The sequence below is a fragment of the Geospiza fortis genome, unplaced genomic scaffold, assembly GCF_000277835.1.
Source record: "Geospiza fortis unplaced genomic scaffold, GeoFor_1.0 scaffold909, whole genome shotgun sequence".
In the NCBI taxonomy this organism is placed as follows: domain Eukaryota; kingdom Metazoa; phylum Chordata; class Aves; order Passeriformes; family Thraupidae; genus Geospiza; species Geospiza fortis.
The window spans coordinates 499,868-517,682 of NW_005054520.1; the positions used below are offsets into that span (position 1 = coordinate 499,868).

General features: G+C 52.3%; 2 protein-coding genes across 2 annotated transcripts in view; one reads left to right on the forward strand and one right to left on the reverse strand.

Annotated features, from left to right (window-relative positions):
- Positions 1–706: 706 nt before the first annotated feature.
- On the forward strand, positions 707–3,538 carry LOC102045536 (16 kDa beta-galactoside-binding lectin). Its single transcript, XM_005429046.3, has 4 exons — positions 707–861; positions 2,471–2,550; positions 2,671–2,842; positions 3,313–3,538. Exons 1-4 carry the CDS (start codon positions 853–855, stop codon positions 3,454–3,456), a joined length of 405 nt encoding a protein of 134 aa, XP_005429103.1. The 5' UTR covers positions 707–852; the 3' UTR covers positions 3,457–3,538.
- Positions 3,539–10,458: 6,920 nt separating this feature from the next.
- The window catches only part of SHROOM3 (shroom family member 3), a 109,663-nt gene continuing 102,306 nt past the window's right edge, over positions 10,459–17,815 (reverse strand). The window contains 5 exon segments of the mRNA XM_031063648.1: positions 10,459–11,440; positions 11,964–12,236; positions 14,860–15,010; positions 15,753–16,247; positions 17,219–17,815. The exon segment at positions 17,219–17,815 is cut by the window's right edge and continues 285 nt beyond it. Coding sequence (XP_030919508.1) covers positions 11,081–11,440; positions 11,964–12,236; positions 14,860–15,010; positions 15,753–16,247; positions 17,219–17,815 — 1,876 coding nt within the window. The 3' untranslated portion in view covers positions 10,459–11,080.

Here is a 17,815-nt window from a genome sequence, read left to right on the forward strand (position 1 = left end):
CCAAGCACTGCAGCCGCTGCCCCTTCACCCGCCTGCCCTGCACAGCCCCTCGGGGCAGTCATGCTCGGTGCTTTCTGGGGGCACAGGGAAGGGCAATGGCAGGCGCTGGGCACCCTCGGGGATATCAGCCTCCTCTCCGGTCCTGCCGGCTGCACACAGCCCTGCCCGGCCTCCTTCTTCCCCTAACAAAGCATTTCTCTTTTCCCTCCGGAGCCTTTTGCAACTGGAATGGAACCAGCGAGATCGTGCTACTTTTCAAAAGCTGCAGCCTGAATTCTCACATCTACTTAAGAGCCCCACACCACCAACCTTAACCTTTTAGGCGCTGCTGAAACGCTGACACGGGCGGTACCAAGCCCTCGGCTTTCATTTAACTGCAAGCAGCGAGGCTTTGTACCCAGTGTCTCCCACCAGGCTGGGCTGGGAGAGCGCATCCACCCGTCTACACAGAAGCAGCCACTTGGCAGCAGGAACACGAGGACTCCCAGCCCCGAGTTTAGACACGGATCGCCGAACAAAAAGCAGCCACCTGGCTCCTAGCACAGAGCAGCGCTCCGGCTCCTGGGATCCTGCACAGCAGCTAGGAGAGCTTACAGCACGGATCACGCAGAAGCAAGCAATCACTAGTTCTTAAAATCACACACAGGCTGTCTGCAAAGAACAGTATCGATAGAGGTCTCCCGCCGCCCCCTGTAAATGGCTGGGAGGCCCGGGCCCCAGCCCAGCAGCTGCGATTATCAATCCCCCTCTCCTCGTCCCCCCCGACCATGTGATGGTCCTGCCCGGTGCGATCAGCAGCCGGAGCCTGGCGCTGCGTCACTCCGTGCCGGGAGAGGGGCCGGTGTCCGCAGCATGGAGAAAGTGAGTGCCGCCTGCGAGCCGGGCTGCAGTGCCAAGCAGGACTGGGATTTCGCCCGGGCTGCCTGTGGGGTTTGGGGTGGTGCTAGAGATGGGCGGAGAGGAGGAAATGTAAGGCTGATGTATGGCTTTGGGAGGAACAGTTAGGGCTGACCAGCCGTACTTCTCTTCTCTAGCATGTTATCTAAGTGGGGAAGCTGAGGAATGTTTATATTCTCAAGTACTCTAAAGGTTTGGGTCCGTTTGCAACTCTACAGTTTCCAGACTCTTTATACTTTTTTCCCTTAATCTGTGTATTTTTCTTCTGGGAAAATGCCTTTTGGGTGCAGGAGTGGGTTAACTCTTAATGCAACAGGAGAGGAAAGCAGGCTGGCAGTGTACTCTAACCCGCCCCTGCTCCCGCAGCTTTCCTTTCCTCGAAAGACCCCCCGGGCGCAGCGGCTGCATTCCAGAGCCAGGAGGCAGAGTTTGTGCCTTGGGGATAAGCAGTGCAGTGACTCGAGGAACCCTGAGCTCGGCAGGCTGTGTGTGGGCAGAGCAGGGAGCAGGCATGAGGGCAAGGGTGGCGTCAGGGGGCTGGGGGGCAGCGCCCGAGCAAGCTAATTTGCAGTTTGCCTCCCTACCTGCCCCGGCACACGCGTGAGTAGCTCACTACTGGCTTGTGTGACCAGGCTTTGGTAACAGAGGGGGCTACCGGGGTGGCTGCTGTGAGAAGCTGCCAGAGCCTCCCCCGTGTCGGGCAGAGCCAAGGCCAGCGAGCTCCAGGACAGACACGGCGCTGGCCAAGGCCGAGCCCATCAGGGACGGCAGGAGTGTCTCTGTGATAACACCCTGCAGCCTGTGGTGAAGGCCGTGGGGAGGCAGCTGCCCCTCTGCAGCCCATGGATGTCAACAGGCAGGCAGAAATCCACTTGCAGCCCAGGGAGCGCTCTGTGCTGCAGCAGGGGGATGCCCGAGGAAGGCTGTGACCCCGTGGAAAGGGACCCATGTTGGAGCAGCTGGTGAAGAGCTGTAGCTCACAGGGAGGACTCTCACTGGAGGGGGAGCACTGTGGGAGGGACCCACACTGAGCAGGGGAAGGCTCCTCTCCTCGAGCAGTGGCAGAAACACCCTCCCCCTTTCCTGCCTCCCTGTGCCACTGACGGGGAAGAGGTAGAGCCCGGGAAGGAGTGGCAGGAAGGCATTTTTAAGGCCTGTTTTACTTCTCATTATCATGCTCTGATTTTAATTGGTAATAAATGAAATTATTTTCCCCAAGTTGACTTTGTTTTGCCTGTGACAGCAATCAGTGAGTGACCTCTCCCTCCCTGTCTCTGTTTCAACTCATGGGCTTTTTGTTGTATTTTCTCCCCCCATGCAGTTGTGACACAGTGGCTCTGGTGGGTACCTGGCATCCAGCCAGGGCCAACCCACCCCACCTCCTTGTCACCTTATGCTGCTTAGGGGAGCAGGAGACCCCCGTGGCTGCTGGGACAGGCAGGGGGCCTGACTCAGCCCTTCCTCTAGCACAAAACTCATTTTTGGGTGTGCCAGAGCTGCTGTGTGCCCTGGCCCAAGCAGGATTGGAAGCCTTGCCTTAGGATAGACTAACTCCTGTGCTTTGGCCCTGCAGGGACTGGTTGTTACTCAGCTGGATGTTGAGGCTGGTGAGTGCATCAAGGTCAAAGGGAAGATCCAGTCTGATGCCAAAGGGTGAGTGAGGTGGTGAATGGATTGATGGGGGAAGCCAGAGCTCCTGCTGTGTTCAGCTTGTCAGCACTGGCAGCTGGAGCTGCTGCACTGGCACCCTCTGCACTGGCTCTGTTTGCCCAGGTTTGCTGTGAACGTGGGGAAGGACAGCAACACCCTCATGCTGCATTTCAACCCTCGCTTTGACTGCCACGGGGATGTCAACACCATCGTGTGCAATTCCAAGGAGGATGGCGTGTGGGGGGAGGAGGACAGGAAGGCTGAGTTCCCCTTCCAGCATGGTGACAAGATTGAGGTGAGGCCCCAGGGGTGTGCACTGGGCCCAGGCACTGAGCGCTAAGGGGCCAAGGGCACAGCTTTTTAATGCTGCCCTGTGCCTGTGTGGCGCAGAAGGAGCAAGCATGGAAAGGGGAACGAGCCCCAGGGGAAGAGCCAAGGAAGTGTCTAGAGCTGCACTGCCCAAGTCACTGCCCAGCTGCTCAGTGCCTCACTCTGGGCTAAGCTGTGCCCCTCAGAGCAGCAACAGCACTGAGGTCAGACTCAGACTGGGTCTGTCTCATCCCACGGCTGCAGAAGCTCCCTCCCTCCTATGCCTCTGCTGGCAGGGAGGAGGCTGAGCTGCTGAGCGTGGCCTTGGCAGCAGCACCACCTCACCTGTCCTGTGCCCAGATGGGAGGTAGTGGGAGTGAGCAAAGCCTGGGAGCTGTGATGTGTCAGCTTCATCCCTTCCTCCTTTCCTTCCTTCTCTCTCATGGCTCTCTACAGATATGCATCTCCTTCGATGAAACTGAGGCCACGGTGAAGCTGCCCGAGGCAGAGTTCAAGTTCCCAAATCGGCTGGGCATGGAGAAAATTGAATACCTGGCTGTGGAGGGTGACTTCAAAGTCAAAGCCATTAAGTTCAGCTAACAGCTATAGCTTGGTTGTTTTGTTTTCTGCCCCCTGTGTAGTGAAATAAACCAAAACTTGCAATGGCTGCTTCCTGCTCTAATCTGCTTGCTTCTGTGTGTGCTGCGTGAGGGTGGGCAGGGAGGGGATGTGTATCCAGCCATTTTCCTCCTTATACTGCAGCCTTGCAGCTGGTACTGAGCTAGACACGAGCCTGGCAAAGCCTGACTGAGTGAAGCTGCCTTAGCAGGAGTTGCTCCATTCACCCTGCTGGCTCCACTGCGTGGTCCCTCTCTGGTTCCTCAAGTGTAGCACTAGTTCCAGCCAGGAACAAGTGAGTGTTGGCTGTTCACAGTGCCATCCCTGACCACGAAGGGCTGCTCCCTGCTGGGGATGGGGGACTGACAGGGAACTCGGGGCATGGCTTGTGCTCTTGCCAAGAGCTTTGCTTTCCCAGAACGTGTTCAGCAGTTGTGTGCATTGCAGGCTGGCACTGGTGTACCTGAGGAGCAGTGAACAGTAGGCAGGCTGGGAACAAGATGTGGAATGAAAGGTGAAGCCTGGCAGAAAGCTTAGGACTGACTTGAGGGAATCCAGGCTGTCCCTGGTGCTCATGACTTGAGGTGTGGACACTGCCAGAGACAGAGGATCAGGCACAGTCAGGGGCTGAGCAACACATCAAGTATGGGTGACAAACCCTGTGGCAGCCTGTGGGTCAGTGCCTGGAACATTTCCCTGCTACAGGGCTGTATCCAGCAGAGTTACCAGGGACATTTAATCCTGAGTGCACTGAACACAACTAACTGCATTCAGGCAGACAAAGAAGGAAAAAAGCTTGGTAAAGAGTCTCTGCTACTTAGAACCTCTGTACTCATGCAAAGCCTTGGAATGTGTTTGCTGCTGCTCTTTCCCCACAGCCTGCTGACCCAAGCCAGGGCTGGAGCTGGGACTGCTGTGGCATTGGAGGACCCATGGAAAGTAAGGAAGTCCTGCATGCTGTGTGGAACGGGGAGCCTGGGCAGGTTGGCTCAGTGGCTGTGTGACTGTGCTGCCAGTGGGCCTCAGTCAGCAACAGCCTGTGCAGGTGAGGCTGCCTTAGCCAAAAGCTGCTCAGTGCTGGAATGTGATCCCTGCTGGCTAATCTAGGCACAGCTGCTCCTCCAACAGCTGAGCCATAGCCCTCTGTGGAGCATTTGAGCCATCCCAGGCTCTTTGTGGGGAGGCTGACAGGCTGCCTTCATGCCAGCAGCACTGTCCCCCCTGCACTGCAGCAGCTGCTTGGAGCTGGACACCCCCAGGGGAGAGGGCACAGATAATGGAGGGATTCATTCCTGCCCTGCATCCACTGCATCATTTATGGCACAGGAAGCTACGTGTTTAGAGGCTTGGGTGTGCTTGTTAGGGAAGGCTGAAGACAAGCCCTGCTGGTGCTTTGCCCTGTCAGGTAAGGCTGGGGATTTTTGTGTTTTGCAGGGTATTTGGGGTGGGGAGTTGGGGAAGAGAGAGCACTTTTTGCCTTGCTTCTCCCTCTGTCACACAACCTGGCTGAAGGTAAGTCCAGTCAGGAGGGTGACACTGAAAGGGTACAACAGCCCTGATGTAGCAGTGGCACAGGAGAACTTAGAGCTCTCTGAGTGTCTCTGCTCATGGCTGCCCTGGTCAGGTGAGGTCTGTGTGCCTCAGAACTGACAAGAATAAAGCTAATCCCATTTTTTTTCCTTAAGCTGGCAGTCCTGACTGCCAGGTAGGTTAGCCACAAGTGTTCCTGACTGCGGTGCTCAGGGCACAAACAGCGCCTTCCTGGGGCCACCCCCCTCCTGGACTTCCCACAAGAATTAATTGGCTTTATCCTGCTTTTGAGCACTGGCAGTTACCACTCAGGAGACCATAAAACAGGAGAAAGGGGAGGAAGGAAGCATCCCTTTGCCAGCATTTCCTGCTGCTTGGAGTCTTTGCTCTCATGTCCAGGGGCTATAAATAATCCTGCTCCTTTAAGGGACACCAGTAAATGCAGAGTGCCCTGGCTGGTTCCTGGAGTGGTGATCAGGCTTTGTCTCCTGCTAGAGCCATCGGGAAAGCCAGAACTGCGTGGCCTGCTGCAGAGGAGAGGGTCACAGTGAATGGGAAAGTGACGCTTGTCCCTGCCAAGTGTGCTCTCCTGAACCACAGGGAACTCATGTTAAGATTTCTGGGAGAACCCTGAGCCCTGCTTGCTCTGGGGAGGAGCAGAGAGCACCACAACATGGCCAAAGGGTGCAGGTTTTCTTTCTTTGCTGAGTTTAAATCCTGCACAGTGGGCACTCACCATTTTATCTCTTTACAGCATCATGGCCAGGGAAAATGGGACCCCAAAACCCTCTACAAAACAGCTGTGAGGCTGTCTTTTAACATGGACACTCAGTTGGGTGTGAGAAGAATTTTTTTTCAGGGGATCAGGCTGCCTGGGGAAGTGGTGGAGTCACCATGCCTGCAGGTACTTAGGAAAGGTGGAGATGTGGCGCTTGGGGCAGAGTGGTGGATTTAGTGGTGCTAGGTTCACAGCTGCACTTGGTTTAAGGGTCTTTTCTAATCTAAATGATTTTATCAACACAGATTAAGTGAGAGGTGCTTTCACTTCACACCTTGGAAGATGAGAACAAATAACCAGTTCTAAAAGAAGGAATTGGAAGCAATAGATTGGACAGGAATTAAAATCTCATGAACAGCTTAGAAGAGCAGTGAGGGCTAATGTCTCAGCAGCTTTGTCTTCTCAGAAAATAACCTCTCCCTGAGCAGTTCACATTAACTTCACTCGACAGAAATAGGCCATCCAAGTGACTGTGGCTGCACGAGCCTGCGTGTGGCACTGACTGTCACAGGCTCAAAAGACAGTCCGAGGACTGGGCACCCAGGAGCTGTGTGCTAGGAAGTTGAGGGGCAGCCCTCGGTGAGGCACGAGAAGCCAGCAGGGTCACTTCCCATGGAATTTACAACCAAAACGTCACCTGACAATTTCTTCTGTACACATACGAAATGAACCAACAACCCGTGTAAAAATGAGAAGGGTAACACTAGCTGGCTCTTGCTCCTCCTCCCTTGTGCCCTCACCTCCCACTCCCTCAGCCCCAGTTCCAACATGTACAAACCAAAGGGCACTTCAGGACTCACTTTAGAAAGTCGCCCCCAAACCTTGGGCTGCGTTACCTCACAGCCGTTCGGGGGCAGCACACAGGAACCATAACCACACCATTCCCCTTTCCCAGCGTGCAGTGGAGGTCTGGGCATGTGCCTGGATGGTGCTGGGGTGGGATGTCCTTGGGGTCAGATGGGTACAGACCCTGTCCTGTCCAGGCTGTGGGCAGGAGCTGAGACCCCCATGGTGTGAGTACCCCACAGGCCAACACATTCCGTCTCTTCAGAAACCAAATGCCTGACGCTCCTGCTTTCCAACAAACAGGGATTTTTTTTCCCCTTAAACCTCCAATGCAGCTGCATGCTGCCAATCTGCCCCATGAAGAGTAAAAAAAGCATAAAAAATAGAACTTTACTCACCTTTTCTCAACAGGCTTCAGGCTGAGATGTCCATTGTCCGGCACTCCCTCAGACCAGACTCCTGTCCAGCTGGCCCTGGCCCAGCTGTCCCTCCTTAGCCCTGATAGCCACACAGGTGTTGGCAATAAAAACACAGCAGGAGGGACAGCCAGCAAGCCCTGCTCTCATTTTTGGAAGTTTTTTGAGATTTTTGGAGGTTTTTGGAGGTGAGGTTGGTGAGGCCTGGGCATCCAGAGCCCCTCACGGACAGGGCGCCCTCTCCTCAGCAGCCCCCTAAGATGGCGGCTGGGGGCCCTGAGGGAAAAGAGTTCCCGCCGACAAATTTGGCGGGAAGAGCCACAGGCAGCTTCTGCTGAGGGCCCCCTTTCTCTCCCTAAACTTCTTCCCCTCATGGCTGCTCATATTCCAATTTCATCCTTTCTAAGCTAGTGGTTTGCATGGGTTTTTTTGGTTTTTCTTTTGTTTTTGTTTAATCAAAGTTTTATTTTACCTCAGTAAAAGCACAAGCACCTCATGAGTGGTTTCCCCCATACTCCATCAAGCTTTCACCAGCTCTAATCCTCCCCAGCTCAATTACGTGCTCGTTTTTGGGTTTTTTTTTTCTTCTGCATTTCAGTTCTCTAAGTTCATTTAGTGCTAAAAGGAAGAATTTAACAAGTATGGCTGGATTTTCTCATTTGAAGTGCCCCTGCTTCTTGGTGCAGCCCTAGCAGAAGGCTATGGCCTCAGGCTGCAAACCACAGAGGAAAAAGCTGCCTGGCTCACATGTACCCTGTCTCCTCTATGCTGTAGGAGAAAACAAGCCCTTTTTCCTGATCTCAAAGCAGGCAGAGCCACACTGACCCCCCTCTCAAGCTTGTCTGAGGGTGCTGAGCCTGGCTGGCTCCATGTCCCCGACATCTTGAAATGGGCAAGAAGAAAGCAGATTTTTGCAATGGGTTTTGGCACCGATGCACACCAAGCTGCACAAAGGCTGGCCACAGACACACAGCCAGTTGCACAACACAAGGGCTGATTGTTCAGTCACACAGGGATAGAAAAACCCCCTCACACAGCAGAGCTGCAGGACACTTGGTTGGTGTGCAAAGGCACGAGCAGCACTCCTGTGGGAACACAGCCAAGCCGTAACACTGTGCCACAGTCAGGACACGTCCCCTTTGAGGGGTGTAAAGGGATAAACAGCCCTTATGGAAACACTGCCTTGCAGGGTGAATGAATGAGGCACAGAGGAGCTTGGGATGGGGTCTCTAGGTGTGCCTCAGTTTGCTCACACGGATTTAAAGCAGGGGCTCTTCGATGAAAAGCTCTCTGTTCCCTGTTCTGCAAAGGACAGGATTTATGTGGAGTGGGGATGGAGTGCTATCCAGTCTGCTTTACTTGCTTAATTACCAGCCTAAACAATCAGGACAGCAGCTGAGTTGTAAAGATGATGGATAAACTGACACATAAACTGTTGTGCTCTGGGTTGGACCAGTTTTATAGGTAACCTTCACAAAAGATCTTGTGTGCAAATTTACAACCAACAGACCCTGGTACGTAAACACTCTTTACTAGATTTAGTCTTGAGGGAAGCATCTGATGTGAATTCCTTGTGACCGCCAGTCGCCCGAGGGCTCTGATAAAAAAAGGCCAATTTGAAGCTGGATGAGTAGATTTTCCTGGCTTCTATCACATGCATGTTGCTGAAAGCACGTGAGGCCTCACTGAGAGCTGGTCTGCTTTGAGTGGAGATAATAGTTTCAGGGATGCTGACCCAGGAGAGAGGCTGTTCCTAACTAATGTGCAAATCTAACATAACGCTGTTGGTTTTGTACAAGGAGATTTTACTTGGAGCTGGCACCATGTGTCAGCAGTGTAACTGCTCTGTCCTTACCAGGGTTTTCCTCAAGTCACCCAAGGGAGATCCTGCTTTCCCACTGGGCCTGTGGCCAGCTGAAGGTGGCTGTCACACAATCCTTGAGCAGTCCATGACTTACCTGGAGACAGCTCTGGAGAAGATGCTTGATCCAGGTACCACAGACTGACTTGGGAAGGAGTCCCACCCATTGTTACCTACAAACAGAGCACCCCCAGGCTGGCAAACAGGCCAGGCTGTCATCCCTGGGGCAGGGTGGGATGTTGGGCATTCCAGAGCAATATCCAAACCAGATGTTTCTGTTATAAAGTTTATTTCTAGCAAAAATTGCCAGGCTGCTGAGAACCCCTTCCCTGAGGTGCCTTTTGGGGAAGGAGTAGCACAGCAGATTGTGCTCACTATATCTAGTGTACTGGCTTTCCTCATTGCAGCCACTTCAGTACAGGTTTAGTATTAACAATCTCATGTAGCCAGACCCAAAATGCAGATTTGTGTCAGTAAATTTACCAGGACTGGACGGTAAGTGTAAAATTTTATCCCTGGTATTCCTGTCCCACAAAATCAGTCCAGAAAATTCTGGGCTTCCTTTATCCTCTAGTTTCATAGCCACAACAGAAAAGCAAGGTGGGATAAAGAGCAACGAATGCACTCCACTTTTTGCCAGAGGTAAAAGAAGTAAATCTTTTTGGCTGAGAAGTAAATCTTCAGGCTTGCCTGATGTGTAAGTACCTTTAAATTCATATCAAGGTGTACTTCTACTAAACTCAATAAACTTTGCAGTTAGGAGGGTGATTTTTGAACAAAACTGTGCAAAGAGAGTTTTTATGCACTTAGAACAAAAATTGTGGCTTTAACTCATTTCTCACTTGAAAATATAAGCTGTTATAAAAATATCAGTGACTATCACTTGCCTCATTAGCTGATGTTTCTCTGTACTGTGGGAACACACACAGGACTTGCCTTGTCCACCCCAAACTTGCTGGAGGTGCTCCCCCTGAAGCCATGTGGGTTTCTGGAGCAAACAGGCAGATCCTGTTTGGATGGAGCCTCTTCCTGACCTGGGGATAAAGTGCAGGACTTGTATTTTTCAGGAAAGAACTTGCTAAATGGAAAACACACAAACACCTCCCAGATCTACCATGTCTTTGTGAATTGTTTTGTTAAGTATAAGATGGAAGGGTGGCTGCAAAAAAAAAAAATCTGGATTAAAAGCGTTTTTAAATCTAATAAATTAAACTGCAGCAGTGGGTAGGAGTTTTTTTAGGGCAAATGAAATGTTGATTGGATTGAAACAGCTCCCCCCGCTGTTTCCCTGAAACTCTACTCAAAGCAGGGCCTATAAATCATGTCAGCAGAGATCCCTGTCACACCTCAGGGAAATCTTTCAGGCTCCAACAGAAACACAGGCCACAGCTATGAGTATTCAAAATAAAGACAGAATTTCCCCCACATTCCTGCAGTGAATTCCTTGCTTCATGCTACCTTGGACTCCTGACATGTAGCTTGCCATAAAAGAAGTTTGAACTCCAGACTCAGAGGATCACAGGATCCAGAAGAGGAAAAATTTGTTATTTTTGTGGCCAAAATCTCCTTTGCAAGGCCACTTAATGGTATCTTTAGCATGTGTTGAAACAGGGTGAAGCTGCTTCTGGTAGCCCTTTATTATATTAAAAAACAACCACAACAACAGCAACAAAACCACGATGTTTCAAGCTACTGCATGACTATCTTTGGGGTTCCCTCTTTTTGTTAAGGTCTTCACAAAATACAAAATTAAATGTCTTTTCTACATACAGAACAAAGTAGAATCAAGTAACTGATCAGAGTATGTACAAAAACTTACACATTCTGTCTTGTTCTTTAAAAAATATAAATATCAATAATGTTCAGTAAAATGGGTTTGTTTTATTTTTAAGGCTTCATTCTTAGATCCTTCATTATTTAATGAGGTGTCAGGTAGGCAGAAAAGGGAGGGAAGAGAGGAGGTCATGCTTTTTATTAAAGGTCATGTGTTTAGTTCCTGTGAGATTCTTCCTCATCTCAGGCAGGAGGAGATTTCCCTCCACATTGATTTAAGTTCCCAGGAAGCAGAGGTGGAAGGAAAGGAAGATCAAACCTTTATTATTGCTATTCTTTTTTCCTTCATTAAAATCTTGGTTTAGATCTGTCTCTGTCCATGGCCTTTGAAGAGGACCACCTGCCAAGTATGGGACTAAAGGGACTCGGGCAGGGCTGTACCCCAGCTCCACAGAGGCCAGGTTAGAGTGAGGAAGAGGCTGCTGGAGGTGTTTTACCACCGGCCCCGGAGGAGGTAGCAAGTGCTGCAGCCAGGGCAGCTGCTGCTGCTGCATCCCTGGGTGTGAAGTCCGTGGGGAGACTTTCCATCAGGCACTTGAGCTGCTCCTGGCCCAGTTTGATTTTGTCGTCGAGCTCCCGCTGCTCTATGAGGAGTGCAGACTTCATCTTGACAAAGTGCTGGTAGTCCTGGAGCTGCTCCTCAGAGAGGTAGTTGCCCAGAATGTCCAAGACCAGCCGTTCCCGACGGTCGAGGTTTTCCTTGAGCTCCCGGGCGTCTTCGTGCTGGCCAGCCAGCAGCTTCCGCTTCTCGTTCAGGGAACTCTGCACACCAGAGAGAGCCCTTCAGTACCAGCAGCACCACACTCCCTGAGCCCTTCCTGCCTCCCAGCACCACCTCTGGAGACAGCTGCTAAGCTCCCAGAGCACAGTCAAAAGCCTGGGAGAGGAGGATGAATTCCTCATCACGGAGTGACTGTGACCCCCACTGAACTGGACTCTGAACATCCTTGCCAATGGGAGGCAGAAAGTGCTGCAATAAAGTCAGGAAACCTCGCGTGAAAGCAACAACTACCAGGAAAATCTGGTTTCAAAACCACCCCAAAAATGTTAAAATGTGGCTGTGCCCAACACAGCTGCTCTGCATCCACACAAGGGCTGCAGGATCCCAGCCATTTATACAAAGGGGGATTAAGACTCCCAGGGACAATGCCTGAGCAACTGCTGGTACAGAGGCACCGAGAGCCCCGTGCTGCCCTCCTGGCAGCCCCTGGAGGTCGCTGTAATGCCGTGGTGGCGGCGGCTGCTGCCCCAGGCCCGAGCAGGCCGCGGCTGTGCCTATACCTACCCGCTCCTCGCTGTTGGCGTTGTCCCCCAAGCTGCTCAGGACGTTCTCCACGCGGGCCAGGCGTCCCGAGAGGGAGAGCAGGAGGTTCACCACCTTATCCAGATCGCCAATGAACATCTTATACTTGTCAAACTCGTTGGGTTTGCACAGCGTGCTGATCAACAGCTCCACCTCCTCCCCGAGAGCATTATTCATCTTAATGTCCTCGAGCAAGCCCTCCTTGGCTTCCTTCAGGATTTCCAGTTTGTGGGTCAAGCTCCCGATGAGCTCAGCCTGTTGGAGGGGAAGCATTGCCACATTGGTTGTTACCAGCATCACCCTGCTCATATGGGTGATGACAACAAGAGGATATGGCTGCAGGTCCTGAGGAGCAGGGTCAGGTCAGCAACAGCTGACAAAGAAGGGAGGAAACAGAGAAAATACTGAAATTCCCCACCTTGGAGAAAACCCAAGCAGCCCATCAGGTTGCATGAGGATGTATTTGTTCATGAACATTTATAAAAGAGATCTCTGATTTGGTGTACTGTATTCTGATACCCAGCTACCTACAGATGAATGTTCTGTAAAACCTCTGAGTGAAAAGAGCTGCAGCCATGTCTCTGATGTGCTCCTCACACCCAGCCTGAAACACCTTCAACTGCTCCAAACAAGTGCCTCACACACAGAGGCATTGAGGAAGCCTTCACACCAAAGATGCTCTGGATTTACTCAGTGTCTGAACACAGAGAACACACCCATTTTGCAGAAACACTGACACCTATTCCCTGCCAAAGAAAAGGAGGCCCCTGGGGTTCGGTTACTCCAGAAACAGCAGTGCTGCACATGTGCAGGAGATCCCAATTTCTGTTAGGATTTAGTGGAAAGACACATGCAGAAGCAAGTCTCTGGCCTAGGGCTTGCAATTCCTGCTTCTGTTTACTTGGAACTGAGAGCACAGCAAGCAGCAGCAGCTCTCCATACAATGGGTGGGGATTCTCAGTGTCTCCAGTTCCTGCACTGCTGAGACACCAACACCTGTGTGTTCACCTACTCTGCGCACAAACACCGCAGGGTGGAACAAGTCAGTCACAAGGTGGCCTGAAAAGATTCTCTCCAAGTCCTCTTTCCATCACAACTGAGTGTCATTGCAGGCAGGAGGCAGTCCTGCTCCAGAGGAGGAAGGATTTTCAAACACTGGTGAGGCTGGGGTCACTGAGCTGGCCCTGGTGCCCCGGGTGGGCTGGCAGTGGGGTTCCCACCTGCTCTGGCAGCAGGAGCACATGGCTCTGTAAGGCCAGACACCACTAGATGGAACACTTGGGCGTGCACTGCTCTGTGCCTGCACCACAGCCTGCCCTCTGCTGCCACACGCATGCAAAGGCTGAGCAAAAGGCCACTAATGTTCCCTGAAACAAACATCCACTCCCTGGAATGACCTCCACTGCTAGCAGGGTAGCTCAGGGGAGAGGGAGCAAAGGCAATACTAAATCCCACCTCCTAAGGGCAATCCCAAATACCAGCCAACAGAGCTTCTTTCCACTTACAGTGGAAACGTGCTTGGTTTATCCAGATCTCCCACAGGTGCTGCCCTCAGGAGCCCCTCCTCAGGTAAGGCTGTGCAAGTTTTCCTGCACACAGACCATGAGCAAAGGGGCCAGACTGTGCTGCCTGGGCCTAATCACTCCCATCTCCTCCTGGCTTTCCATGCAAATGTAACCTGTGAAGCTGGGACTTGCCCTCCATGGTAGGCTCATGGTGCAGCACTCTTGTCTTGTTCTGCACCTCTCACCTTGGTATGAGCAGGCAGATTTGGAAGGGAGTCCAAGGAATGCTATGGATGTGGCAGGGGCTGCCTTTGGAGCTGGGTGTGCTACAACCAGTGCCTTGGGCCACATGATGAAAGCAGCAGGCAAAGGCCCTGGGCAAATGCTTTTGATCACTGACCCACTTGTGTATTTGTGACCCAGAATCTGTGCAGTTCCACAGAAAGAAAAGGTGGTGAACAGAAAATGAAATCTGGACTGTGCCACTTTGTCCATGGCAGCATGGGGTGGTTTAGACTTAGAGGCAGGCATGGCTGCTTTTGACAGGAAGGTAGGAGGTGTGTAGGAGAGGCACAGACAGGGCACAAACACTAGCCTGTGGCCCCTGGGATGTGGGAGCTAAGCAGCATACCTGTAATTACCAGGTAACTAATGTGAGACAACCACAGGGCAAATTAGAAGGCCCTTCAAAAGCCCTGGAAGCAGAGCATGGAAGCCTGCAGCAAGAGCAGCAGGGGGCCATTCCACAGTGAAATGTAGGCTCAGTAGGAGAGTAAAATGTGTCCTCCTCTCCTGCCTGCTCTCTGCCCTTCCAAGCCATCACATGGAGGTTGTGCTGACTGAGCCACTGAGGTGCACCTGGCTTTCAGTGGGGCAGAGAAACAACAGTCCGGGGGAAAAAGAGTAACCCATGTTTCTTTGGATGCAGTGAGTGCAGACAGCAGGTGAAATGGGTAAACTGACTTCACTGAAGAGGAAAGTCCTTGGGAAAAAATCTCCTGCACTCAGTGCAGTCACTTGCTGGACTCTGTTTTTGTTTCCAACTCATGCTGCCCTCACCCAGCTTGCTTCGCCTCTCCCTTTTCCTTCCTTGTTGCTGAACAGGGACAGCTCCTGACAGTCTGTACACTCAGTATTTGGTATGATCAGGCCCGCCTCAGGGTGGTGCAAGATTGGTACTCAATCTGCAGTGAGTAATTCAGATTAACTCTCTTTTACAATTTGGGTCACTCTCACAAAGCTTCACAGGTGGCCTAATTGCTCCCACGCAATTTTGGGTGCTGCCAAAAGCTGACATCAAATAGAAATGCACTTCAGAGCTTATTATTATTTCAGGAATGTGAGCAGCAAACAGTACTGTGTGCTGAATTTACCTTTTTCTCATTGATGTCCAGCAGCTCTTCTTCCTCACCTACTTCTTCTGGCAAGTCCTTGATTTTATTCAGCAGTTCTGCTTTGGGTGCTGAAACGCTGTAGTAAGCAGGACAGGTGACCAGGGTGACAGGAGCTTCCCTTTCCTCTCTCCTACACCAGAGTGAAGAAAAAGCAAGAGTTCAGTCTGAGCCTGACTTTTCCCAGTGTTTAGACCCATGGTTTTCCAGGACTCCCTCTCTGGTACCTTCCAAGGTGATTACCCACCAGGACAAGGCAGATTCCTGCCATCAGGGGGTCCCAGCACAGCACAGCAAAGGGTTTAAAGGTGACTGGACATAGCGCTGCACAGGATTGACCTTGCTGGAGGTGGCCAGACTGCCCTTACCTGGCTTCATGCAGTACACCTGACTTCTGGACAGTTCTCCAGCTGCCACCTGGAAGTCTCTGTCTTAAAAAACCCACACTGGGCGACTTGGGCTGATCTTGTAATAAGCAGCTCCCCTCAACCCTCCTTCCAGAATTTGGCCTCTTGTTATCTCTGTGCCTGCCATTATTTTCATCCTGATTTTACTTCACTATCTCTGTTCCTTTGCTTTGGACTGAACTGCTTCAGATTACTAAGGTTCAGATAGCAAAATCCAGTTCTATCTCCAGGGACGTTTCATTTCCTGCTCTGTTCCCAAGTTCAGCATCGTTCTCTACACAGCCCAGAGAGGTGAGCTCAGAGCCCAAGCACAGAGCCCAGATCATGGGAAAGGCTGCTTGGAAATGCCCTGCCAGGCCTCACATCTGAACTGCACAACTCACTCTCACCTACAGACATGCAGAAAAATTTGGCACAGGCCAAATTTCAGAAGCAAGGGAGCAGGGAGTTCTGCCCAGCAGCGCTTACGTGTCACCCGCCACCGCCGTCCTGCTGGCCTGTGTCTGCCACATCTTCCTCTTCATATTGTTCTCCTTCAGCATGCTGCTTCCACTGGGGAAAATCCCTTCCATCAAGTCCATGGTCGTCTTCATTTTGGAATCTGGATCCAGGATATCAGCCAGAGACTTGTCTTTATGGACAATTTCTTTTGCTAGAGCCTCTGACTTAATATCCTCTGGCGTCTTGTTCTTTGCCTTCACGGGGGGTGCTGTGCTGGTTATCCCAGAGTCCAGGCTGGCATTTTCCAATGCTGGCTCTCTGGAGTTACCTTCAGGCTGAGTTATGGGCTGTCTGTCAGTGCTCTGAGGCCCTTCAGGAGAAGCAGGGGACTGGTGCTGCTGATCCACAGCAGATGGAGAGCCAGTCCTCTTTAATGGGGTTGGCCAGTTATTTTCACTGGTGCTGGTGCCCAACCCTGTTGTCTCCCTCTCAGCCAGGGCTTTGGGAAAGCTTTTGAAGCTGCTATGGACAGAAACATTCTGTGAGATGAAGAGAAACCTACCACTCAGAGACTCCCATTGTGAACACATGGTAAAGGCCTACAAGGAGTGAGTTTTCCTTCTCTCTCACTTGTTTTCGTGTCTCGCTTCTCACTCCAATATGGAGGGTCCACAGTGTGAGGCCACTGGCACCAGAATTGTTTTGTCCCTTCAACCTGGGCACTGCTAGATTGCCCTTCCAACACAGAAAAAACTAGCGAATGCCAAGTCACTCTGTTTTCCACTGGCAGGCTGGGGACATTGCACGTCCCCACCCAGGAGTGCCATCCTGAGCAGCCTCTACCCCATTTGTCCTTGCTATGTTGGAAGGCCAGTCACTACTACAGCCCTGGCCAGATTCTTCCCAGATGGATATCAGAGCAGCTCTCTGGGAGCGAGGGAAGCTGTGCTGAGTTAAACCTCCTGGGCACCTCGCCCAAAGTCCTATCCTTCAGGAGAATTCCCCTATACAGCCTGACTGTGACATATTTGCATTGTCATTTCTTGGCAGATGGTCACTGCTTCATGACAGCATTATTTTGTGCCAAGTCCAAAATATATTCTGGGAAATACTAACTGTTTGGAGAAACCCATCATGGATTTTCACAGCTGTCTCTCAAAACCAAGTAACTGGAAGGAGCCAGCAGGCATTCCAGCTCTGTGCTGGAGAGAGTCAGAAGCAACCACACTGAAATCTGCAGGGAGAACCAGCCCAGGAGTGTTCCCCCATAATCCCCTGTCCTGGGGGTTTTGGGGAGCACCTGTCAGAGCACCTGCTGGTGAACCAGCAGTGAGTCTGCCACTCCCTGTCCCCTGACAACGTGCAAGCTCCCAGCCTGGCCAGCAGCTGGGGGTCCCACGGCCTGAGGGACGAGCCCATCTGTCCCAGCCCCGCATATCTTACTGTATATGGCCCTGCACCCCACGAGCCGCCGCGCTCCAGCATGCCCTTACCTCACACCGGCCTCCTCTGGGAGCCGGGGGGATTTGTCTCCACCTGCCCTGTTCCCCTCAGCAGGAGGGGCAGGAGGTGGGAATTCCTCCGTGCCGCTGGCAGAAGTGCAAGAGCCAAGCTCGGGAAGAGGACGGGATGGTGGCGGCGGGGAGAAGGGCGCGACAAACACCTCGTCGTCCTCCTCATCCTGCAGCGGCGGTGGGGGCGTGAGCTGCAGCCCCGACTCCGAGATCCGAAGCTGGGTCACGGCCTGGGGAGAAGGGGTCTCTGGGTCGGAGGAAGTGCTGCTCTGCGTGGGCAGGGACTGCCACCTCTGGGAGGGCTTCGGCCCGGCCGCCGGAGGAGACACAATGGCCCTGGTGTAGCCATTGTCTTTGGCCGAATAAGCCCACGCTGCTTTGGGTGGGAGGGACCTGTGCAGCAACCCTGCTTTCCTCCTCCACATCATCTCTTCCGTGGCAGTCTCGGGGGATCTGTCCTGGACAGCATCCAGAGGCTGTACCTGAGTGCTCCCGCTGTCCTCAGGGGGACCAGCCTCTCGTTTGGCATGGTGCTGTCTCGGAGCCTGGCTGTCACCTGTGCTCTGCAAGTCTGAG